Here is a 23,968-nt window from a genome sequence, read left to right on the forward strand (position 1 = left end):
ATGCCTTGGCTCCTTCTGCAACCCATATGTCTGTGTAAGTGTGTGATTGCCTGAGGGCAGGAATGAATGGGTGTAAATGAGTGAATGAATGGAGGGGTGCGTGTGTGCGAGAGAGAGAGAGAGAGAGATCGATCTATCTTCTTTGCTTAAACCTTTGGTGGCTGCTTTCTCCTCTTTAGTTTTACCTACTGGAAATAAACCCATACTAGTGTAACCCTGGGTGGTCTCCAGTGAGAATATTTTGGGGGTAACAACCTTTACATTCTGCTTTCACATTTTAGCTATTAAGTTCCTTATCTGTCAGTCTGAGCTAGTTGTAGATATCAGCTCTTTCCCTGCATTTATTGATTCATTAGCTCAACAAAAACAATGAGTCTGGTGTCACCTCAGGGTGCATCTACACTGCATCCTTACCTTGAAATAAGCTATGCAATTTTCATAGCTTATTTCAAGGTAATTTCGAAATAAAGCACTGTTCTGAAACGTCCCTTAACCCTTGTGGAATGAGGGTTCCAGAGACACCGGAATAATGAGCCCATTATTTCAAAATCTATTTTGAAATCTGTATAGAAAAATCTATTTCAAAATAACGGGCTGCTTTAAAGATGTGGAATAGCTATTTCAGGATACTTCCGGTATCCCGAAATAGCGGCGCAGTGTAGACGTAGCCTTAAAGACTAACAATTCTATTATGTCATAAGCTTTCCTGAGCTGCAGCTCACTTCGGGTACGTCTAGACTACATGCCTCTGGCGACAGAGGCATGTAGATTAGGCTACCCGACAGAGTAAAATGAAGCGGCGATTTAAATAATCGCCGCTTCATTTACATTTACATGGCTGCCGCATTGAGCCGACAAACAGCTGATCAGCTGTTTGTCGGCTCAGCGCGATAGTCTGGACGCTCCCCTGCCGACATCAAAGGGAGTTGTCGACAACCCAGGTATGCATCATCCCAGGAGGCATACCTGGGTTGTCGACAACTCCCTTTGATGTCGGCAGGGGAGCGTCCAGACTATCGCGCTGAGCCGACAAACAGCTGATCAGCTGTTTGTCGGCTCAACGCGGCAGCCATGTAAATGTAAATGAAGCGGCGATTATTTAAATCGCCGCTTCATTTTACTCTGTCGGGTAGCCTAATCTACATGCCTCTGTCGCCAGAGGCATGTAGTCTAGACGTACCCTTCATCAGATAAATTAAGTGAAATACTAAGGAAACAGATGGTAGAGATACAGAGATGGGAATGTTCCATCAGAATTAATCATAGAATCATAAAATATTAGAACTGGAAGGGACCTTGAGAGATCATCAAGTCCAGTCCCCTGCCCTCATGGCAGGACCAATCACAGTCTATATCATCCCTGATAGATGTCTGTCTAACCTGCTCTTGAATATCTCCAGTGATGGAGATTCCACAACCTCCCTAGGCAATTTATTCCAGTGTTTAACCATGCTGACAGTTAGGAAATTTTTCCTAATGTCCAACCTAAACTTTCCTTGCTAATTAATTCAATAAGGGGTACGTGGATAAGAAGGTGAGAATACCTAAAGTGGATAATTACTTATGGTAATGACTGTGTTATTCCCCGTCCCTATTCTGACCCATTTTTTGGTATCAAGTTTGCATATGAATTCCAGCTCAGCAGTTTCACATTACAGCCTGTTTTTGAAGATTATTTGTTTGAAGATGGCAACTTTCAGGTCTTAACTGTGTACCCAGAGAAGTTAAACTGTTCTCCCACTTGTTTTTGTATGTTACCATTCTTGATGTCTGATTTGTGTCCATTCATTCTGTTGTGTAGAGACAGTGCAGCTTGTCTAATGTTCATGGCAGAGGGCACACGATCCCATTAGCACAGGGTGAGTCGGCAACCTTTTCAAACCAAAGAGCCAAACTACATCAAAATTCAGAACCAATGGTCAACAAAGAGCCGTATAAGAGTGCCCATTTGCATGACTGAAAATATACAACTTAATATTATTGATAATTGACATAATGATTAATAATAGCATAAATGAAACATTGTACTCACAGATTTAACGGGACTTTTGCTGTTGCAGCTTTTCACGTTTCTTTGAAGTTTACATCATAACTGGTCAAATCCAGCTTCATGTACGCATTCAGGCTGTCTTCTGTCAATCTTATGGCAAAGGGCTAAGGGCCAGGGGTTTGGGTGTATGCTGGACCCAGGGCACAAGGGTGGGGTGTGTGTGGGATGCAGGAGAGTTATGGTAGGGGGCTGCGGATGCGGGGGCGCAGGAATCGGGGTTGAGGTACATGAGGGGCTCGTGGCAGGGGGTTCAGGTGTAAGATGGGCTCAGGTTTGGGATGTGGGGTGGTGTAGGAGTGTTACGATGCTGCAGCCAGATGGGCACTGGGCCCCAATTGGGAACTTGTTGGCCAGGCTTCATTTTTAAATAAAGTAAAATATTATGTCCAACACAAAAGCTTTCAACATTGTGTTTATTTATGTCAGGAGTGGGGAACTTCTTTTGGGTCAGGGGCCACTGACCCACAGAAAAATCAATGGGGACCACACAAGCGAGAAACAAAACAAAACAAACCTCCAGAATACCCACCCCTCACTGATATGGCCCCCAACTGAAACACCTCACTCCTCTGGTGCTTCAGAACCCAGATATTCTTCTGGGGTTCCAGGGTTAGTGGATTTTGTGGGCCCCTGTAGGCTCTGGGTTGGAGCCAAAAATGGAGGGTTAAGTGTGCAGGACAGGGCTGCCAGTGAGTGGGATAGGGATAGGGGTGCAGGATCTGAATGGGAAGTGGGGTATAGGAGGGGGTGAGGTTGGGAAGTCTAGGTGGGAGATAGGGTACAGGAGCAGGCTGGGGGCAGGGTGTCTGGCTGGGGGAGGGGTCTTGGCAGGGGGGGAGTAAAGGGGCTGGTAGTGCAGGGTCTCAGTGGGGCATGAGTGAGGGGGTTGGGGGTGTAGGATCTGGGCATGAGGAGGTGGGGAGCACTTACTTGCTTTCATGCTGCATCGCAGGCACCATGTAACACTGCCTCCCACTGTTCCCATTTGCTGGATTCTGGCCAATGGGGACAAAGGGGTAAGCCTCCAGGAAGAGCGTCCCTGCAAGGTTGTTTCCCCAGCTGGGGGAAGGAATGTTGTTCCCTGCATGCCAGATCTGGTGAGAAGGCTCGGAGCTTTCTCCCTCCTCGCTTCCCACCAGGAAGCTGGCGCTGGCGTGCCAATCTTGCAGGGAGTCAAAGCTGTAGCATCAGCACTGACTCCCTGCTGCAGAGGGAGCTGTGGGAGCTAAGCTGGAGCTCCAGAATAGCCATATCTGGCTCCCTGGTGAGCCATATTTGGCTTATGAGCCATAGGTTGCTGACCCCTGCGTTAGTTGGTGTGCAGGTGAACTAGCCTTTGATGGAAGGGCTGACGTGGTTAGGTCCTATGATGGTGTCACTAGGGTAGATGTGCGGACAGAGTTGACAACGGGGTTTGCCGCAGGGTTTGGTTCCTGGGTTAGTGTTTCTGTTGTGGGATGTGTGGTTGGGGTATGTGTTTCGGGCTGGAGGGCTATCTGTAAGTGAGGACTGGCCTGCCTCCCAAGGCCTATGAGAGCAATAGAATAGACTGTAGATCCTTGACGATGTGTAGGAGAGGTTTTTCGATGGGGGCTAGTGGCATTACGTTGTTTTCTTTGTTGGGTCTGTCCAGTAGTAGGTGAATCTGGGTACCTGCCCAGTTATTGTTGGCAAATGCTGCTATTGGATTGACTGTCAGATTTATACAGACCTACCAAACCTCCTCCTGGCACTAGAATTCAAAGATGATATCCCTGACTCCCGGTTGCCATGTCCTGCCTCTGAAGGGCTGTAAAGCTGCACACTGGATAGAATAACCAGGGTGGCATTTTTACTTTGGTGTGTCTTTTGGGTTTTCAAAACAGCCCTCCCTGGCAACCAGGGGAGGAAGTGCAGCAGCGAATGAAGGTGAACAGACTGGAGAACGTTGCTGGTGCAGCAGCCAAAAAGCATTAACAGATTCCAGGGCCAGAAGGCACCACTGTTACTGTGCTCACCCAGCCTGACCTCATGTATGGTCCAGGCCAGTGAAGTGCCCCCCAACAATTCCTCGAGCAGGTCCCTTAGGAAAACACCCAGTCTGGATTTAGACACTGTCTGTGTTGAAGAATCCACCATGACTCTTGGTAAGTTGTTGCAAAATGAACCTCTGGTAGGACCACATGCCAGTAAGCATGAGACTTGCGAGAAACATTGTGCATGTGTTTGAAAGACTCATTGTCCAGGCCACTTCAGTAGGAGCTGTCTGTGGTAATTTTCTTCCAATAGCTGGCTTGGTGGCATGATAGAAGTCAGCAGCCTCTTGAGAAAGAGAGGGGGTGGGGACAAGGATGGCGCACTGCAAAGGATGGTTGCATAGGAGGTAAGGGAGCGCAGCACAAACCACTGCCAAACAGCTGAGAGGTTGGAACCAGGGTTTCCTACAGCCTGGGCTAGTATCCTAACCACTGGACTAGAGAGTGAGGTTAACGAGAAGCCTGGCTCACAGCACACTTAAAGTGGAAGAGCTTCACTGGGCAAGCCAATGACTTTTAGAGATGAGGAAGCTGGGTAAAATCAAACCCACACCTGTCTCAGTACTAGCCCAGAGCCAAGCCACCAGGCTCCCAAGGGAGTCTAAAACAACGGTGCTGGTGTGAGTAGCATTGAATGCAAGTGGAACAGTTTCCACAGGCAAGGTGAAGCAAGCCCCACATTGCTCAAGGCACATGAGGCAAGACTGTGCAACAGGACTGTGTTTGACACCCCCTTGAAAGCCCTGCTTAACACAGGAAAGGTATTTGAATGCACCCCCCCCACCCCAAAGACACAGCCCAAACATGGCACCAAGCCCCTGCACTAGAGCAGAAAGGGTGTGGCAGCCATTGCCCAAACGCTAATGAATTAACATGGAATAGCTACAACAAGCACAAAGCAGGGGAGCTGCCCCACGCCCTAGAGCAGAGACTAGACTCTACACTTGGTAACAGGCCGGCCTGTCAGCTCCCTCAGTCAGTTGATGCTGATTCACGTTCACTACACAGGAACTGGGACAAAGCGCCATAGTGACTCTTCTTTGCTTGGCATGTGGTTCTGCTCCTTAAGTCAACCCCCTTGCTATGCTCCTAGTGGCTCTGTTGAAAGAACAGACAACAAGCTGTATCAGTTCTGTGCTTTGGGAGATCCCCCAAATGCTAGAAGCACAAGGGTGAATATGGTTAATTTGGAAGCAAGAATTAAAATCCTGTTACGTGAGGGTTTGGGGTTTGTTTTGGTAAGCTATGTAAATGGAGGGGGATAGTTGTATTTGAAGCTCAGTGTTCCCTGAGATCCATAGAAATATTTTCATTCAAATCAGAAAAGTGAGCTGTTTTATGGCAATTTTCTTTCATAAACCAGCCATGCTCCCCGCCTTGTCTGCAATTCACATACTGTAGGGCCGTGTTTCTTAAACTTTTTAAGACCAAGAAACACCCCTTTTTTGATGAGAAACACCAAGGCTTTTGAAGCCACTCTGCTTCTCAGCTCTCTGCTACCAAACGCAGGGGAAGCAGGCTTGTGTGTCTGATTTCCTCCTTCTGCAAGGCTCTTGCTGCAGAGCACACAGCAGTTGGCTCTCTCCCAGGAGATGCACTACATCTGTCATGGCAGGGTGTTTTAAAGCCCATCTCCCTTCCAGCCCCTTATAAATGTCTCCTGCAAAGCAAGACTGTCGCAGGGATGGGGAAGGAATTTCTCCTGGGGTAGGGTTAGCTAAAGGGGCAGATTGTTAAGTACTGTATTGGGTAGTAGCCAGAATGACAGAGCTAGTGAACCAGCCCCCTGCGGAGTTCTAGCATCTCCCCGGAGGTCCACCCTTTGTCCATTTGCTTCCCTCACCTCGACGATGTGATAAATCCAGTCCAGGAATTCGGCCACCTTGGTGTAAACTCCTGGGGAGTTGGGCTCAGCACACCCTGTGCCCCAGCTGACGATGCCCACTAAGCGCCAGGTGAGCTCATCCTGGCAAACCAGCGGCCCCCCACTGTCTCCCTGCAAGACAGAGCAAGTGTCACGGGGGGGGGGGGGCAGTGCTTCCACGAAGCACAGGGGTGGGATTCTGCCCTGTAGGGCTGCCCCTGCCCTGTGGGCGCTACCGGCCTGGCCAGAGGCTGCGATGCAGCAAGGGGCAGAGCCGAGCTGCCAGCAGGTCCCCGTGGCATGAAGATCGCTAACCCAGCTCCGTTATGTCGCTTTACTCCTCTTGATTTTCCCCACTCCCTTTCCCTCAGGCAGAGGATCCCAAAGTACCTTACTGGCCATTTTCAATCCTGGCCCCACAGATCTGCAAAGGGATTTAAGGGTTTGAATCAATGGGAACGCAGCAGCAAAACGCCTTTGTGAATCTGGACCAAAATGCTCCCCCCTTCCCTTCTGGGGAGATGCTGCGGGAGGGCATCCAAGGAGCAGAAGCTGGGATTTGCAGACAGCTTGCAGGAGGGTACTGGGCCCAGTGGAGGGTTCTTCCTCTGTGCTGTTCCCCGCACTGCTGTAACACAGCACAGCAATGAAGCCCAACAGCCGGAGGCTGCCTTTGTTGTGTGGGGTTTTCCCTGGCCTGGTCCATCCCTCATGAATAGCCAGACCAAAGATGCTGCTCCCCTAAGGCCCAGAAGAACAAATGAAGTGAGACCCCTATCTCCTAGACAAACCCACAGGAGTTAGGCGCCAGGCTCTGTTTGTGGCTCTGAGCCTAGCCCCCCTAAGGAGATGCTGTAGCTTCACCTCAAGGATCTGCCTCGCTTACGGGCCTGTCTCCAGCAGGGACTGGTGGCCGTGCAGAAAACAGGGTGACAAGCCTGTAACCAACACTCATGCAGTAGCCTATCGTAACAGGACGCCAGGCTGTGCCTATCTGTCCTAAAGCAAAGGGACCGCGAGTGCAGGATGGAGGGTGCAGGGTGTGAACTGATCGAGCATCGGCCATCGCTAGGAGCAACTGCTGAGGAGGAGGAATTGAGTGCCAGAGGAAACACACACTGGCTGCCGCTTGGTGCGTAGGGAGGGATGGACAGCTGCCCTGCCTGTAATAAAGGAGCATTTACCTCAACTTCAGCAACGGCTGCCCCTCTACACATTCTAGTGACCCGCTGTTCCCCAGGATGAAGGCAGCCCCAAGCACACTCCTGCCACATTCCCTCCCCACCTTTGACACCCTGAAACGCCCTCCCGGGTTTGGCAGAAGGCCTGAGCAAACCCCCTCATGCCCTGACGCCCTTACCCTGACACCAGCAGCCTCTCAGTAGCTCTGCACATGCCCCACGTGCCCCTGCTCTGCCCCCAAGACCCTCCCACCTCCCCCTTTCCACACCCCTGCCCTGCCCTCTGTGTGCTGCACTGAGCATGGTCCTGCCGTGTCCTCTCCCCCTCTCCCCCATTTGCATGTCCGTGACAGACCCCGGGTGGGATCCAGCCCAGGGTGGCAGCATCGCACTGCTCCCTAGTGAGGGAAAGGACCCGACCCCCACCCCCGCCTATTAACAACAGGGGATGTTTTCTCCCTGCTCTTACCTGGCAGGCATCTGCTTGCCCATCCAGGTAGCCGGCACACAGCATCCTGGGGGTGAGCTCACCAGAGTACAGGCAGGAGCTGTTGCATTTCTTGGTGCTGATTAAGGGAACCACAGCTTCCTGCAGGATCTCAGCCACCTGAGCTGGGGGAGAGGAAGGCAAAGGAGAGAGACAGATGAACTGCAGCCGGAGGGCTAAATGCTGGGGTTTGTGCTCAAGGCACAGCGGGATGCCGAGCTATACAGAGACGCTTCAGCCCTAGGGCTCTGGGTGCTGGGAGGAGGAGAGGGGAGAAGTTGGGGGGAGGGCTGCAGATCGGGGCTAGGGCTGTAGATGTGCAAGGAGCCCTAGGCTGCAATAGTAGCAGGGGCTGTGGGTCAGGACTGAGGGCGGCAGGGGAGTCGCAGCTCAGAACTCAGTGCTCTCCTGGTGACTCAGACGTCCCCTCCGGTGACACGCAGCCTTCGCTCATCTGCCTGGTAAGAAGGAGCCCCCAGACCACTCGCCAGGCCATCTGGAGCCGCTCACCATGTTCAGGGCTGGTGTAGCCCCAGCCGGAGATCCAGCAGCGGGTGCCGTGGGGGAAATCCTGGCGGGAGAGCGGTAAACACACCGCACGGATGGCGTCTGGAGAGAGGGAGGCGTGTTAGAGCAGCACCAGCTCGGCACGGCCCTCGTAGCGCACAGCACCGATCGAGAGTGAAATTCCTTTGCTTCTCTGCTCCCCTGGCTCCGGGGGCCACGTTCTCCAAAGAGCGCTGCTCCCGCTGGGACCCGCGCAGCCAGAGCCCTGCTCTTTAGATATCGGCCCACTTATTTCACGCTGCCATGGGAGACAAGGTCTGTGAGCATTCTGTGCCATCACCAGAGCCTCATGGCTTGCCTGGGGAAAGCTTTCTCCACCCGCCGCTGGCATTGCCCCAGGATCGGCACAAGCCACCAGGGTGGGAATCAGACCCTTAGGGGGGTGGCCCTGTTACAGTCCCTTTGGGAAGGGAAGCCAGGGCCTCCCCATGGGGATCCCCCACCCTGCAAAGGGGGAGATGGTGGCAGAGTAAGTTCTCACCGGAGAAGTTCAAGGGTGCTGTGAGTTTCATCAGCGCGATGTCATAGTCGTGACTCCGGTCGTCGTAGCGGGGGTGGTAGATAATTTTCTCCACCGCTGCCCCGGCCTGCTGTTTGACGGACACGTGGGTGATAATCCCGGCAAAGACCAGCCAGCTGGAGACGTGGGGCAGCCTGTAACTGGGCAGAGACATGACTCACCTGTCCCTCTGGGGATGCGGTATAGCTCGGGTGGCCAATTCCCCACCACCTTCCACGCAGGGGAAAAGCCATGCCCTGCACAAGGCTGCCCCCTCAACCCTCCTGCCCTGCTGCTCCCAGACTCACCTGTGCACGCAGTGAGCGGCCGTGACGATCCAGTTGCGCGCCACTACGGAGCCGCCACAGACATGTCTGGAGTTGAGGTACAGGCTGACCTGCCATGGCCAGCGTCCCAACGGGGCTTCACTTCCGCCAACAATCCGGGCTGCCCTGGAGCGCACGCCACACTCTGCAAAGGGGGAGAGACATGAACCTGGAGCCGCAAACACCTCACCGGTCAGAGAAACCCGGCCCTCTCCAGGAGCTGAGCTGGGCTTTGACTTGGGGCTGCAGGCAGACAGGGCGGGTCTTTGAGCACTGGAATTGGAGGAGAAAAGCAGCCGACCTCACAGGCTGGAAAGGGAAGAAAAGAAAAGGAGAAGGCAAGGCTGCAGAGAAGGGACCAGCCAGCAGGAATCATCCCGTGTATGCTCCTGCTTCTCAGCTGTGCTCCACAGCATTACCCCAGACCCTGTCCCGCCTATGCTCCGTCCCAGTGCCTGGCTCACCCCCACAGGCTGTTAGGGATTCAAGGTGACCCCTATTTTCTCCTTTGCTTTTTGTCACCTGTACTGGTCCCCATGAGAAATAACATGGAGAAACCCACTCTCACTCTTCTGTGTGCTCCGAGCTAGCCTCTGCCTTGTCACCCCAAGTCCTAAGCAAAGTCTCTTCCATGTTGTGATATCCCCACTCAGCGCTGCTCAGCCAGAGCTGAGAGGGAGCAAGAGAAAACAGCAAAGAATGCAGGATTCCCACCTCTCCACCTGCGTGTTCACAGGTCTGCACCTTGCCGCTCGCCCTGAAATAGCCCGGGGCCTCACGGGGCAAGTTTAGGGCCACAGCTGCCTTCCTTGACAAGCAGAGGCGGTGAGACCAATACTGGGGAGGGGGTGCTCATTGCACCTGCTGCTATTTACCCACGAGCTGGGCCATAAGGACGGGAGGGTTTGGGGGCTGAAGGCCATGTTGCTGCTGCCGCTGCAAGCAAACCCCAGCTGTGAAATCACATGGGCAAAGGCGAACTCCAGGAGCTGCAAACCCACCTTCTATTTTGCTCCACAGCCCAATGGGAAGCCAAACCTTCCTGCCCTCCAGACAGGCTGGTTGGTGCAGGCGTGTTACCATAGGGATGCTGGAGCTGCGTCCCTGAGTAACTCCGCGGCTTGTGGGCCCCTCAGCACTGGGCCTGCTTGTTTGTGAAAGCCACTCTGCGAGGAATGACGCTGACTTTTCAAAGGAAAAGCAGGCCCATGTCGAGCAACAGGGTGCTCAGTGTCCAGCTGACCTGGGGCTTTTCCTAACAACGGAGGATCTGTAACAGCACAAGGAATGCGAGAGAGTTCAGCGCTCTCTGAGGATGGGGCTAGCGCACTTACCGGAGCATTTCAGAGCCACGATTCGCCCTGAAGCACAGCTGCCCCTGCACCAGAGCAGAACCAGGGTTAGCAATGAGGTTCCCAGCAGCCATGAGACACAGAGATGGCCCATCCCGGGGTTCCCTGGCAGCCCCCGTTGGCATGGTGACAGGCCAGATTCCCTTAGGAGGCCTGGAATGTGGATTCTGATGGGGACTGTCATGGTGCCCGCCGAAGGCTTTTCACCTGCAGAGCCCTTGGCAAACACGAGCTGATGAGGGGTAGAAAGTGCAAGGATGCAGGTTGTGTGTTTTTGCAGCAGCAGAGCTGTCCTGAGAGGGCCAGCGGGCCTGTCTGAAAAGGCCTGTATGCCAGCTCCCCTGCAGGTATTGAGGGGGTGTCTGCTCTGCAAGTGGAGGTGTGACGGCAGCTGTGATCCTCCCTGCAGGTGTGGCTCCTGCCGGGGCAGGCACTGTGCTGTTTCCATTCCATTCCATTGGACTTCTCTGAGTGGCCAGTTCAGATTTTCTCCCTCCCTCCATATTTGCTGATCAGAGTCGACACAGAGCTTGGCGGTCACCTCCAGAAGCAGGGAGACGTTTTCCTCAGACAAGACAGAAGGGAAAGGGCCTTCTGTTCAGTTCCCACAATGCCAGTCCTGCTCTCCCCAGCGCCGTCACCCACCTGACCTGCCACATGGCTTCAATGCTGCTCTTCTGGTCGGGCACAATCTGAACAAACTCTTGGGTATCGTTCACCTTGACATCTGTCAGGTTCACTCCTTTGTGATGGGCGAGTCTGCAGAAGCAAAGGCAAACGTCATCACCTACACGCAGAGTGAGTGGCTGTCCAGGCTATCCCGCCAAGAGATCAGTGAGCTCACCCATGCCCCTGACATGACTGCATTCTTATGGTCACTTTCTTCCTCTCTTCTGCACAGAACCATTGTACGGTAGTTTATACATGCTAATTCTGGCCACTGCTCGGACAGAGATGAAAGGATTAAACATACTAGCCCTCACAGGATATGTCTAGACTGCAGAGTATCCCAGAAAAACTCTGCCACGTCCATGGTACATGTCCACTTTTTTGGAACCGTTTCCAAAAAAGCGGGCACGTTCTTTCAGCATTCCTGTATTCCTCATTTTATGAGAAATAAGGGATGTTCCGAAAGAGGAGGTTCTTCCGACATTTGGCCCCATGTAGATGGGCCACATGTCGGAAAAAACCCTTTCGAAAAAACAAGTGGAAAAAGGTACGAAAAGGTGCTGTGGAAAAAGGTTTTAAAAAAAACAAACAAAAAAAACCAGGCACTGTAGACATAGCCACACACTGGGAAGGCTAATCCTTTCCCCTGCCATGTTTCTTGGAATCACAGTGCTTACGCAGGAGGGCTACTAACTACAAATACAAAACAGGCATCCGCACAACTTGAGTTCCAGTTTTGTCTCTCTCATTTACCAGAGGAAACGTCCTGACTGGAACTGTAAAGCAGACAGGGACATCTAGTGGCTACATAATACTACTGCGAATGAACATACTCCAGACCCTCACTTGACACTCTGCTAACCCCAGAATTAGGAGATAGGTTTGCTTGCCTCGCTAAACTCTTTTCAGAAGCTGCAGTCCCCTTTGCTAGCCCTGGAATGTCAACAGCATATGAGTACAAACTGGAGACAATAATAATTCTGTGTCCTTCGCTAATACCTTCCAAATGAGGATCTCACAACACACTCCAAACATGAATGAGTTCATGCTCACTTGGGGATCGGATGACTATTATGATCCTTGTTTGAAAGATGAGGGGAATGAGGCACAGAGGAAAAGGCCACAAGGTTGAGGAGGTAGAATTAGAACCCAGGAGTCCTGCTTATCATTTATGCCACAAAAGTCTCCCCCTTGTCTCTATGGTGATGTGCAGGAAAAATGCACAGCCACAGAACAGCAGTGGATAAGAGAACAGTGACATTAGATCTAGGAGCTATGGAACATCTAGCGTGGCTCAAAAAAAAATATGCAGATTTTTCCCCCCACCTCCCTGGAAATTTTCATTTTTTTTTTTTCATTTTAAAACATATCCAGTGAACAAAATTACATTTTGCAGTGAAAATTCCATCCCCACATCGTTTCATGTTGGGAGATTCCTCCCTTTTCCAGTGGTAAAATAGGAAAAGGGGGAGAACTGGGTCTAGCACTGTGGGACCCCGTTTCTAAGCCCCAGTAAATAAACGTCAGTGAGTCTATGGTCCTGGGCTAGGATCCTGTTATTTCTTGCAGTATCGTTGCAAAACTGGCAAATCAAAGTCGTGTGCCTGAGGCTGGCCGACTGAGTCTCTGCTGGGAGGAGCATCGCTTACTGGAGATAGCCCAGCTGCCTGCAGATCAGGGTCCCCAGGGAGAGATTCCACCGCTCGTGACACACCAGGAGCCAGCCGGGCCTGCCTTCCACCTGCACTTCCAACAAGAAGTTTCCCGTGTTTATTCTGAAAGATACTAAAGCCATTTTATTAAACACGTCCTGCAAGCTTTCTTGCAACCAGCTCTTGGCAGAGACCAAAATCAAACCTGGTGAAGTCCCGGTGTCTAAGGAGGGATGAATCTCCTCCCCAGGTCTGGCCCCACAAAGTGCCCCAGAAAACCTGTGGGGCTATTGCAAACCACCCCTGGCTCCTTTCCATGTGTTCCCAGGATTCAGGGGGTGGCACTGCCAGGTAGTGGCAAAGCATTCTGGGTAGTGCTGAAGGAGACAAGTAGAGCACCGAGGGGGGGACGGGGACTTTCTGGTCTGTCTTGACAAGGAAAAAGGGGCAGGTCAAGGCACGGAGACAGCCTCATTCTTTGCTTTGCCTTTGACCTTGAGGAAGGGAAATCTGCTGGCTGTGAGGTCAGACAGGCTAGATCGTAGGGTGGTTCCATATATTGCTGACAGCGAAAGGCCCAGCTGACGGCACCAGGGGATACATCCTCTCCCCCCAGCTCCTGGCGGCAAGGAGAGCAGGGGCTGTGGGGAGTAAAGACCCCAAACCTCTCCTGGGAGCTGTGGGCTCATCTTCCTCGGCCTCTCTGCAGATCGAGATCAACTCCGTGTCCTGCAGCGGGCTGGAGTCCTGGTTCGAGGGGGGCGCCATCTGGAATTTCACTTCAGAAGGAAGCACAAGAACTGAGATGTGATGGAACAGGCTAGACAAGCCCCTAATGCCCATACTATGGGGAACAACCCTGCACTGGCCCCAAGGGAGTTAGATAAACCCGTAGAATTTGATGCAAAGGCTATGGAGAGATTCCAGTTGATTTTGTTTATTAGGAGGCTGTGACGTAGTGGGGGTACTTGCTGGGCTGTGGTGACCCCTGCTGTCTGGAGCAAGACCCAGCAGGGAAAACCTCACTAGGCAGAGGTAATGCCAAACTTGTTGAACCAGTGGCCAGACACCCCCCATGGAGAGGAACAAAGGAAGGTGGAATGCTGCCCTGGCTGGGGGGCAGGGCTTGGAGAGGGTGAGTTAGTTCCTATCTGGAAGGCAGGGAATAAGGAGCTGGGGAGGGGGCTGGGACTCCCCTATCTCAAGGGGGGGCACTGAGGCCTCTTAGCCCCAGTTCCTGTAACCAGATTACATCTGTGCTGCGCTGTGCTGGAGGAGCAATAAACCACCCTCAATTCCACTGGCTGGTGCAGTCTGTTGGTGCCATTTCGGGGTGCAGGAGACGGGGAACCCCCAACGCGCCGTCACAGAGGCTAATCTAGTATTTGCACGACAGTAGCACTGGGAGGCCCAGCTAAGATCAGACTGCATTGTGCAAGGTGCTGTACAAACCACACAGTACCTGCTGCCAAGCGCTTACACTGAAACAGACAAGACGGACACAGGGGTGGGAAACAGGCTCCGGGAGAGGAAGAACTTGCCCAGGGTCACACAGCAGGCCAGGACAGACCGGGGCTAGGGCCCACCCTAGTGCCCACGGCGCCGTGCTGCCTCTTGTGTGCTCGCTTTCCATTGGCTTTGCAGCTGGGCTTTCCCACGCCTGGCACCTGTGATGCTGGGACCCTCGTGACCATTCGCTCATTGCTTGTGTGATCTCAAAGCCCTGACTCTCCATTCCAGCCATGGGGCTAAGGGCAGGTTCGAGAGAGGTGTGGAATCCCCCCGGGAGATACAGACCTAGGAGCCACAGTCCGACAGCCACCCCTGCCAGCAGCCCGATGGCCCCCAGCAAGAGGAGACATCTCCGGAGGGGGCAGAGGTTTTCCAGGGACGTGTTGGAAGAACCTTGATAACACAAGAAGAGAAGAGGGGAGGTTGGATACAGGACAAGTTCTGGGTCTTGTTGTGTTCTCCTCCATGGCCCAGTCTGGGCCCTATCTAGCCCCTTGTCAACTCCGTAGCTCACCACAAAGTCTCCTCTCTTCCTCCGAGGACTGTCCCAGCTGCCCACCATTCACCTGGGTCTCCATCCCTCACGAGACTCCCAGGGGTGCAAATGGCAGGTGGGAACGCACGAGGAAACCTTCCCCATCCATCCGGGCACAAAACGCCCTCAAAGGCAGAGGGGCAGCAGGCTGCTTTCAATGGAAGAAGCCAGCTTAGCAGGAGCAGGCACTCTGCCTACTTACGAACAGTCGCTTGCATCTCCGGAGAGGCAACACCTGCCACGTCTGTCGCTCACAACAGACACTCTGGGCCATCTCCATGAGCACCAGAGCCGGTGGTGCAATGTTGCACTGTGCAAACGAGCACGTGGTCCTCAGCCTGACACCCTGGAGAACCCCTCCCACTTGGCTGCATGTAGCAATGCAGAAGAGACTGCCTGGGGGGACCCCTCCAACCTGGGGAAATGGACAGTGACCTTCTCCAGGAGATGTGGGGAGGCTCCTCCAGCCTGGCTCCTCCAGCACCCTCTATGCAGGGCTCTCTAGGCCTGGAAGAAGCTCAGCCTGCAGCCCCCCGGGAAGCCGGTCAGCATTGGGGAACAGAGAGCTGAGCACTTGATGCGACAGAGCCCCGCCGAGGGAGCACGACCGGCATGTGCTGCAGGCGCTTCGCTTAGAGAATCCGAGTGGTTCCTGCTGGCCTCACGTTCCCCTCGGGGCAGAGAGCCAGGCCAAGGCTTGTGCACCACTCAGCCCCTTGGAGAATAACGAGGTGGGGAAAGGGGACAGCAGAATTGCCGAGGGGCACCCATTACCAGGGCTCATTTTTGATCTTGCAAACCCCACCCCCGAGCTCTGTGCTGGTACCTCCCAACAGCAGGGGCCGGCTTTGTGTCTGAGCAGCAGCATCTGGGGCTGCCGAGGGGGTGGCAGATTTGTCAGGCTTAGGAGGCTACTTTCCTTCCCAAGCGAGGTGAGGGCTGCGGCCTGCTGACAAGGGGAGCGCAGCCCCTGAGGGCGCAGACCATGGGGCCTGGAGAAAGTGGCCTCAGCTTCCGCCAGCTCTGTGGTGAGCGAGACGGACGGTCGCCTGAGATTCTCCCACTGTGGGATTCCCACGTGAGGACCCCTGGTCTCCGACAACTCCTGGCCTAAGCCAGGTCCGTGTGGCCACACTGATGTGAGCAGATATCGGGTGCCAGTCCTGCCTCAGTCTGTGTCCTGTGTGCTCTGTGGGTGCCTGGCGAAGCAGAGAAACTCCCCTTCCCCCTCATGCTGCCTTGGCTGCCCCATCCCGTGAACAGCTCACCATGTCCTGCCGAGGTCTGTATCCTTCCCGCTTCTCCTCTCGGCTCTGTTTTGGCCCCCGGGCTTTGGCCAGACTCCCTGGGGCCCTGTAGGTCGATGGGGGCCTGGGCAATTGATCCCAGACTCTAGAGGGAAAGAAACAAAGACCTGTACAAATCTGGGGCCGCAGAGAAATAATTGGGGGGTGGCCCCAGCTGTCCTGGTGGAGGTGGCTCATGGCCCTGTCACTCGTGCTGTGTCCAGACCTGAAAACCCACTTAGCTAGGAAGATAAATAGCCAGTGTGCTCTCCCCCATGCAGTTTAGTGAGACCCTAGGAGCCAAGTGCCTTCCCAATGCAACCGACCGCAATGTCCCTATCCTACAGCGCCAGAGTCCAGCTGTGCTGAAAGAGGGTCCTGCCAATAATCTCCAAAAAGTCAATGAAAAAATCTCGTGATTCTCTCGGTTTCCTAGAGGAAACCCCGTAGGGACGGGACCCTAATGGGCATGCTCCAAGCAGGAGCTGCACCAGTGAGGCCCTGAACGGAGAAGGAACAGCTGGCTCAGGAGCCGGATCAGAGAGCTCTCAGGGAGAGGCATAAAGCTGGAGCAGTTTGGTAAGAGCCATTCCTTCTGTTCTCAATGGAAGCCTGAGATACTGGGGGGTGGGATGGGAGACCGGAGCACTCCTCCGGCAGCTCGGTGTGGACTGGACACAGCTGGTCAATACGCAGGGGGCGCTCGTAGGGAAAACAATTCAAACCCACAAACATTTTCATTTTGTTTAAAAAATGTTCATTGATATTTTTCAGTTGTTTTTTCAGTGAAACTAGAATCATAGAATCACAGAGCTGGAAGAGACCTCAGGAGGTCATCAAGGCCAGCCCCCTGCCCTAGGCAGGGCCAATCCCAACAAAATCAACCCAGCCAGGGCTTTGTCAAGCCGAGACTTAAACACCTCTAGGGATGGAGATTCCACCCCCTCTGGAAATTTCCACTACATGCATCTGACGAAGTGGGTCTTTGCCCATGAAAGCTGATGCTCCAACACTTCAGTTAGTCTATAAGGTGCCACAGGACTCCTCGCCGCTTTTGCAGATTCAGACTAACACGGCTACCCCTCTGATACTTGACACCCCCTCCCTAGGGAACCCATTCCAGTGCTTCACCACCCTTCTAGGGAAACAGATCTCTCCCACTGTAACTTGAGACCATGGCTCCTTGTTCTGTAATCTGAAGCGACAAATCCCTCACTCCCCTTTCCCACTGTTAAAGGAAGGGGAAGAAAAGGGGGGAAAGAAAGCAACCCCCTACTCCCAACTCTGAAAAACACCCGAAGTTTAAAAACAAGTTTTTGACCACAACAAAGTTTCCCTAAAATGTTAATTTTGTTCAAAAAATGTGTTTGTGAAATATTTCCACCCCCTGCAGGCTGAAGCTGCCCTCTAGAAGCTGTACTACGGCGTACCCCAAAGAGCTGTAAGAAGATCCCTGAAAGAACATAAAGTACTTTATGCAGCTGATGCACGTCCTGCACACACGCTGTCTCCCTGATAAAGACTGGATGCCCGCTGAAGAACCGAACAACATTCAGCTCTTTGGCTTTCCCTTTGCTATGGGCTCTTCACTCGTTTCCAACCCACAATTCCATTCTCCTACTCTCGGGCATCAAATGTCAGGGTGTGTTAGATCTGCAGCCGCAGAAGTTCTCCGCCAGGGGGCTGTACACAGGTGTCGGGGGGGGCTACCCACATGAAGCTTGGAGCTGGGCTGGCATTAGAGTCCCTGGGCCCAGGGAAGAAAGGGAAGCCCGAACCCTGCCCCGTTCGGCTGCAGGACAAAACTTGCCACATAGGACTGAGGCCAAAGCCTGAGCAGCTCACTTTGCAGGGCTCCCTGTGGTGTGGGGCCCTGGGCAATTGCCCTGATTGCTAACCCCGGTCTGGGCTTTATATGCTGAAAACCAGTTGTGGCACAGCTGAGCCCTGGAGTTTTTATAGCACATTGGGAGTGAGGGAGGGGTGCAGAAAAACAAAGGTTGAGAACCCCTGCTCTGGCGCATGAACGGACCCCACAGAGATCCCCACTTCCCTACCAAACTGCAGGCCCCCTAGGTCCACTGGGCTCCCGGCTGCGTGTCCCAGAGAGCCAGTGGTCATCCAGGATATAAAAGGCTCCTTACCATGACAGCGGCGCTCAGGGGTGAGAGCGTGCAGCTAATTCACAGTCACTGCTCCATGGGGCCAGCGGCTGCTCTCTGATACAGGCGCAGTGCCTGGGCCTCCCATTAAATAGCGAGGATTTCACACCGCCCGCCTGGGCTAGACAATGCCAGCAGCTACCGTGTCACAGTGAATAGGGCTGTTGTTTTCCCAGCGAAGTCAGGAGGCTGCCAGACGGGTTTGCCTTCCTCTCGACAATCTGTCCATTGGGCGCCTGGAATAGATAAGGGAGCAGTCGCTTAGCAACGCCTGGCCCACCTCCCCGTGCCCAGAAAGCATGCCGCTCTTGGGGGCACCCCACAGGGAAACGCTGCTGTCACTCGGCGGGGCTGGGGGCTGGCTGTGACAGAGCGACACTGGTAGTTGTGGAAGTGTTTCACAGCTCAGACCGCTGGTGCATTTCAATTCGGTCCGGACAAGACGGATTGGCAGTGCAGCCGTAATATTCAAGGTGATGAACACGGAAAGAGAGCAACCTCCGCTGCAGCCCAGACTAGCCCTGTAAGGTTCAGTTCATCCATCACGCAGGAGGAAAACATATTTCTCCCCCCTGATGGGATCCTTTTACCCGAGTCATAGAGCATCAGTGCCAATGGCACATGCTGGTATTAAATCTGGATCAACAACTCCCAACAGTTTCTGCTCCTGTCAGATCGTTGGCAAAAGCTCCAGGGTGCTGCTGAGATTAACACGGTGCATCGGGAGTCGTGTCTTGGGCAGGCTTCACGGCAGCCAGGGAGCGTGTTCCTGTCGCCCAGCTGTTGTGGGGGCCAGTGGCTACACATGCTACAAGGCCATTTCCATTGTCTCCTTCTTCCTTTCAAAGTCATGCAACATCTCCTGGGCTTTGGAGCCAACAGGGGCCGGATCTAATGGTTCAATGAGGTTCCCTGGGTTTCTTTGGCCCTGCCTGGATCAGGGGTGGGAAAAGATTAAGGCCATCAGCTGTGGAAACAGTTGTGACTGCAGCAGTAGAAGGGGTTTCTCTCACTTTGCACTGTCCTCCGTCCTACCACGATGGTTTCTGAGCCCACAGTTCTTTGAAAACATCCACTCAGTGCGCAGCGGCAGTCAAAAAAACAAACAATGTTAGGAACCATTAAAAAAGGGACAGAGAATATCTTATCGCCTTATATATAAATCCCTGGTACGCCTACACCTTGACTACTGTGTGCAGATGTGGTCACCTCATCTCAAAAAAGATACATTGGCATTGGAAAAGGTTCAGAAAAGGGCAACATAAATGATGAGGGGTTTGGAACAGCATGCCATGTAAGGACAGCTTAAAAAGACCGGGACTCTTCAGCTTAGAAAAGAGGAGATTAAGGGGGGATATGATAGAGGTCTATGAAATCATGACACGTGTGGAGAAAGTGAATAAGGAAAATTTATTCACTTGTTCCCATAACTTAAGAACTAAGGGTCGCCAAATTAAATTAATAGGCAGCAGGTTTAAAACAAACAAAAGGAAGTTTTTCTTCATACAGTGTGCTGCCAACCTGTGGAACTCCTTGCCAGAGGATGTTGTGAAGATCAGGACTTCAACAAGGGTTAAAAAAGAACTAGATAAATTCATGGAGGTTAGGTCCATCAATACTTATTAGCCAGGATGGGTAGGAATGGTGTCCCTAACCTCCATTTGTCAGAGGTTGGAAATGGATGACAGAGGAGGGATCACTTGATGATTACCTGTTCTGTTCACTCCTTCTGGGGCATCAGTCATTGGCCACTGTCGGCAGACAGGTTACTGGGCTAGATGGACCTTTGGTCTGACCCAGTCTGGCCGTTCTTATGTTCAGAGATCGTGCTGGGTACTGTAAGTTCCTTGGTAGCCCCATTCTCCTAGTACACTCTCTCAGATCCATGCCTTAGATAGCTCAGTGGCTGCCAGTGCCTACAAACAAAGGTGAAAATAAGATGGTGCACCCGTAAGAGACTGGCTGGCTGGGGGCAGGGCTTTGGATGCTGCCAGCACCTTGGGCTGCATGGCCACAGCACACCAATACCCCAGCCTTGGTGTTCGGGTGGCCGGGCAATGCGGTCCTTGCCACCCTGGCCAGTCCCAGGGATCTTGTGGACAGGTCATATGATGGCTGCAATCCCAGGCCCAAGCTCCCCCCACACCCTTATCCCTCTCCCCTGACTCCTGCACCCCCCAGACACTCCACACCCCTGTCCTGAGCCTCCCACCCTACTTTAATTCCTACACTCACTGCACACAAGGAAGAGCCTGTTGGGACAATTAAATCAGAGCCGACCCAAAGGCAGGGACTGTTGGGGCCGTAGTACAGGTCTCATCTGCAGTGCGGCTGGTGGCTCCTCTCCTCCCCTAGCAGGGTAGGAATGGCCCCAGAGTGCAGAGAAAGGCGGCCAAGGCGTGTTTCACTGATGCAGGGCTGATCTAGCAGAGGAGGGGGCTGCAGGGTTGCATCGCATTACTGGAGTGCAGGGCACTGAGCAAACTCAGCTGACTGAGTGGTGGCAGCAGAGGACCCCAGGGCTGGAGCAGCTGCATGAGCGGAAGCCCAGAAAACCAGCTGGATGCTGCAGTTTGATGGCCGCTTGTTCCTGAGCCTCCCTGCGTCTCAGCAAACCCACCCTTTGGAGTGTGACATTTGCAGGTAACGTCTCCAGGCACCATGCGCATTATTTGCCAACCAGGTGACAGTTACTCAGCACTTGTCTTAAGGTTACACCCGCGCACCTGCTTGAACCACGGCAGGCTTAAAACAAATAGGGCTGTGTGATTTCCCAGGAACGTGCACCTGACCCTCAGCTCCCTGTGGGTCCCCCGGGCCTTTTGCATGCCAAGTGCAAAGAATCAACTCTCCTAAAGGTCAGCATGGTGGGTCCTGCCATTTTGGTTCTGTTTTGATTTCCCATGTTAATTTCATGCTGGTGAAAGATGATTCCCATGTTAATTTCAAGCTGGTTAATTTCATGCCCAGTCGACATCTTCAGGGGATGAAAGTCTTTTATCCAGCCCACAGCATGGCTTACACTGCCGGGGGGAGGTGTCTCACCGCAGCTCAGCCTCCAGGAATCGGACTTTCTTCTCAGAGGAACATAAGAATGGACATACTGGGTCAGATCAAAGGTCCATCTAGCCCAGTAGCCTGTCTTCTCTCTTGAGGCTCAGCCACTGGGAGGAGGGGGCAGTTAGTGACAGCTCTGAAAGGGGGAGATTCTCTGACATAAGTGGGCACTGGATGGATTTGTTGCACACAGACTGGGGGCTCTGGGCATGAGAAGCAGGGAAGGGTTAAAACTTTCTGCAGAGAATGCAGGAAATCTCAGTGCTATTTTTAAGAAACATACGTATATTCCAGCTTCCCTCCACCCCCTTCAGTATTGTTACTCACTGTGGGGCAAGGGCTTTCTTGCTTTCCTGAGACAGAAGGTAAGAGAGGCAGTGACTGGGTGAGAGTCCCCTGTCTAGGTTGGTGTAGTGGGCAGCTACCCCACTCTGGTGAGGAAAGGATTAAAAGCAGGCCAGAGGGGGGGGCCTGAATAACCCTAGCCAATCAGGGTGAAGGGAGAAACCAGCCAATCAGGGGCTGGTGGGGCCCTACAAAAGGCTGCAGAGTTGAGGGGAGCTCACTCTGGCCTTGACAAGCAAGGACTAGCTAGCTCCCTGCAGAGAGAGAGAGAGAGAGAGAGCGCCCCTTGGACAGAGCCATGCTGGGCAGGCTCAGGGGATCCCAAGAGAAGCTCCAGCCTGATACCTTCTGTCTGTGATAAAAAGGACTGGGAAGGTGCAATGGTCCCAGGGAATGGGAGCTGTCAAGGGGAGAGATGGAGGGCAGAAAATGGCTGTCACCAGAGGGTCTCTGGGTCAGGACCCAGAGCAGTGGGTGGCCTGGGTCCCCCCTTCCTCCTTACATAGCCATCAACTGGACCATTAACGTCTCATTATTGCCAGCCAAGGGAGGCCTGGAAACAGGCGACAGGACTGGAATCGAAGTCCTGAGAGATGAGCAGACTGAAACAAGATCCAGAGCAAGATCAATCCTCAGCATCTGGGTAAGGTGGGCAGGATGCGCTGCCATCTTACACATGCACAGAAGTTTGCGTTATCTTCTTAACCTAATGACCCTAAACACTCTGTTCCAGTGGGAGATCTCACTTGGAAAAGACTGTCCCGTGTCTCTGTAAACTGCCGCCAGTTGCATCGCTCCCCAAAGGGGCAGTATCCAACCTGGGCCAAGCTCTTTTGGACCTGTGGCAGGAGCAGAGGTCCCAGCGTCAGAGTAGCAAAGCTGCCGGGATCCTCCTTGCAAACAGCGGAAGCCCGAGGCTTAGCACGGAGAGGGAAACCGGCAAGGAACCTTCTCCATGCATCTCCATGGCCCCTTTCCAGACTTCATCATCTTCAGGTAACACCACGGGGAGGGCGATGTCACTGTCCGCATGAGACAGTCAGAGGCTTTGGGGTTAGTCTGTTGGCAGCCAGGTTTGCTTCTGGTTTCCAAAGCTGGAGCTCACTGGAGATCTGTTCAGCTGGGCTGCTGGCCTCGCTTCACAGCAGGTTAGCAACACACCACGTAGGCCCAGACCTGTGCAGTGGCCAGAGCCAGCCGCTGCTCTCCCTCCCCCCCTTCACTCTTAAGAGCTACTCAGAGGCACAGGCCAGAGCTCCTGCAGGGATGGCAGGAGGCAAGAGGATGGCCCAAGAGGTAGATGGGGTGGGAGACCAGCAGCAGGTGCTGGGAATGTGGGAGGCCGGCTGAGCCCAGCCCTGAGTGCTGCAGTGGTGGGGTGGCACATCGCTGGGTCATGCCTGGTCCTTCCTAGGGCCTCCCCCGCTCTGTCTAGCAATTTACAAATGTAGCGACGCCATCTCGTCAGTTTCAGGAACTGATCTCAGGACCTGTTGTGCTAAGAGTGCGCTCTAGAGTGTGCGAAGGGACCAACATCCCCAAGCTCGCACTTGTCGCAGACTCTTGTCCTTTGTGGATGGGGAGAGAGGGACCCATGAGACACCCACAAGAGTGAGCTGCACAAACTCGGGGGAAGGGTCAGTGGCACATCCCTGCTGCATCCTTATTGCCCAGCCTAGGAGCAATTGACTGGAGAGTCTCCTCCCCATTTCCACTTGCATCTAAACCCATGAGCCCTTGATTGCTATGGATTCAATCTAACCAGCCTCACGCGTCTTCCTGCACATCCAGGCAGTCTCTGCCTCACCAACAATAGCACAAGGGTCTGGTCCTCTCTTAGTCACCTTTGCAGACAGCAGATGGCGCTGAAGGACTAGGGACTCTCCGATACACAGGACTGCTGAGTCGGCGACTTCTCCTTTCCCAGGTTACTCAGCTGATAGGATTCACCTTGCTGTTTTCTGGGTCTGTCCCCAAAGGAACATCCCCCAAAGGCCTGTGGACAGAAAACGGAGGCAAGAATTAATTTAGCCATAAAGCCCCACATTCCTACAGCTTTAGGGATTTGAGGACCATCAATGTTTTGGGTCCGCGGCCACTAAACATGTCGTTCCTTTTTTGTGCAAAACCAAAAGACCCCTATAGAAATGCTGCTGCCCAGCATATAAGAATTCAGATGGAGCCATTGACTGGCTGTATCAGATTCCCAGTAGAGCTGTGTGAAGAAAGGCGAACTGTAAAAAACAAACACACGCTATTCATTGCTATCATGTTATACAGGGAAGGTGATTACTGCATGTAAGTCATAACAGGACTAGCAAGGGTTCTGTTTTTGGCAGTAACTGAATTCCACGGTTCACACTCTAACCAATGCAGATAAGCAACGTCAGACAGAACTTTGAGAACTTA

The 23,968-nt window shown here is 53.2% G+C and overlaps 1 protein-coding gene across 4 annotated transcripts in view; it reads right to left on the reverse strand.

The window, feature by feature from the left end:
• Window positions 1-1,274: 1,274 nt before the first annotated feature.
• TMPRSS5 (transmembrane serine protease 5) overlaps window positions 1,275-23,968 on the reverse strand; it is a 245,350-nt gene continuing 222,656 nt past the window's right edge. For 2 of the 4 annotated variants that reach the window (XM_075909414.2, XM_089773314.1), the window contains exons 3-17: window positions 23,404-23,555; window positions 19,869-20,073; window positions 18,140-18,393; window positions 15,978-16,101; window positions 14,460-14,567; window positions 13,328-13,441; window positions 12,660-12,795; window positions 10,987-11,100; window positions 10,324-10,367; window positions 8,972-9,134; window positions 8,646-8,824; window positions 8,108-8,206; window positions 7,580-7,722; window positions 5,909-6,061; window positions 1,276-5,163 (exon numbers count right to left, since the gene is read on the reverse strand). In XM_075909414.2, the coding sequence (XP_075765529.1) occupies window positions 5,155-5,163; window positions 5,909-6,061; window positions 7,580-7,722; window positions 8,108-8,206; window positions 8,646-8,824; window positions 8,972-9,134; window positions 10,324-10,367; window positions 10,987-11,100; window positions 12,660-12,795; window positions 13,328-13,441; window positions 14,460-14,567; window positions 15,978-16,101; window positions 18,140-18,142 (1,389 nt within the window). In that variant the 5' untranslated portion in view covers window positions 18,143-18,393; window positions 19,869-20,073; window positions 23,404-23,555 and the 3' untranslated portion in view covers window positions 1,276-5,154. Of the gene's footprint in view, window positions 5,164-5,908; window positions 6,062-7,579; window positions 7,723-8,107; window positions 8,207-8,645; window positions 8,825-8,971; window positions 9,135-10,323; window positions 10,368-10,986; window positions 11,101-12,659; window positions 12,796-13,327; window positions 13,442-14,459; window positions 14,568-15,977; window positions 16,102-18,139; window positions 18,394-19,868; window positions 20,074-23,403; window positions 23,556-23,968 lie in introns of those variants that run through there. The other 2 variants (XM_089773315.1, XM_075909417.2) reach the window with 2 other exon arrangements.

This window comes from Pelodiscus sinensis, chromosome 25 (assembly GCF_052426305.1).
Source record: "Pelodiscus sinensis isolate ZL-2025 chromosome 25, ASM5242630v1, whole genome shotgun sequence".
Classification (NCBI taxonomy): domain Eukaryota; kingdom Metazoa; phylum Chordata; order Testudines; family Trionychidae; genus Pelodiscus; species Pelodiscus sinensis.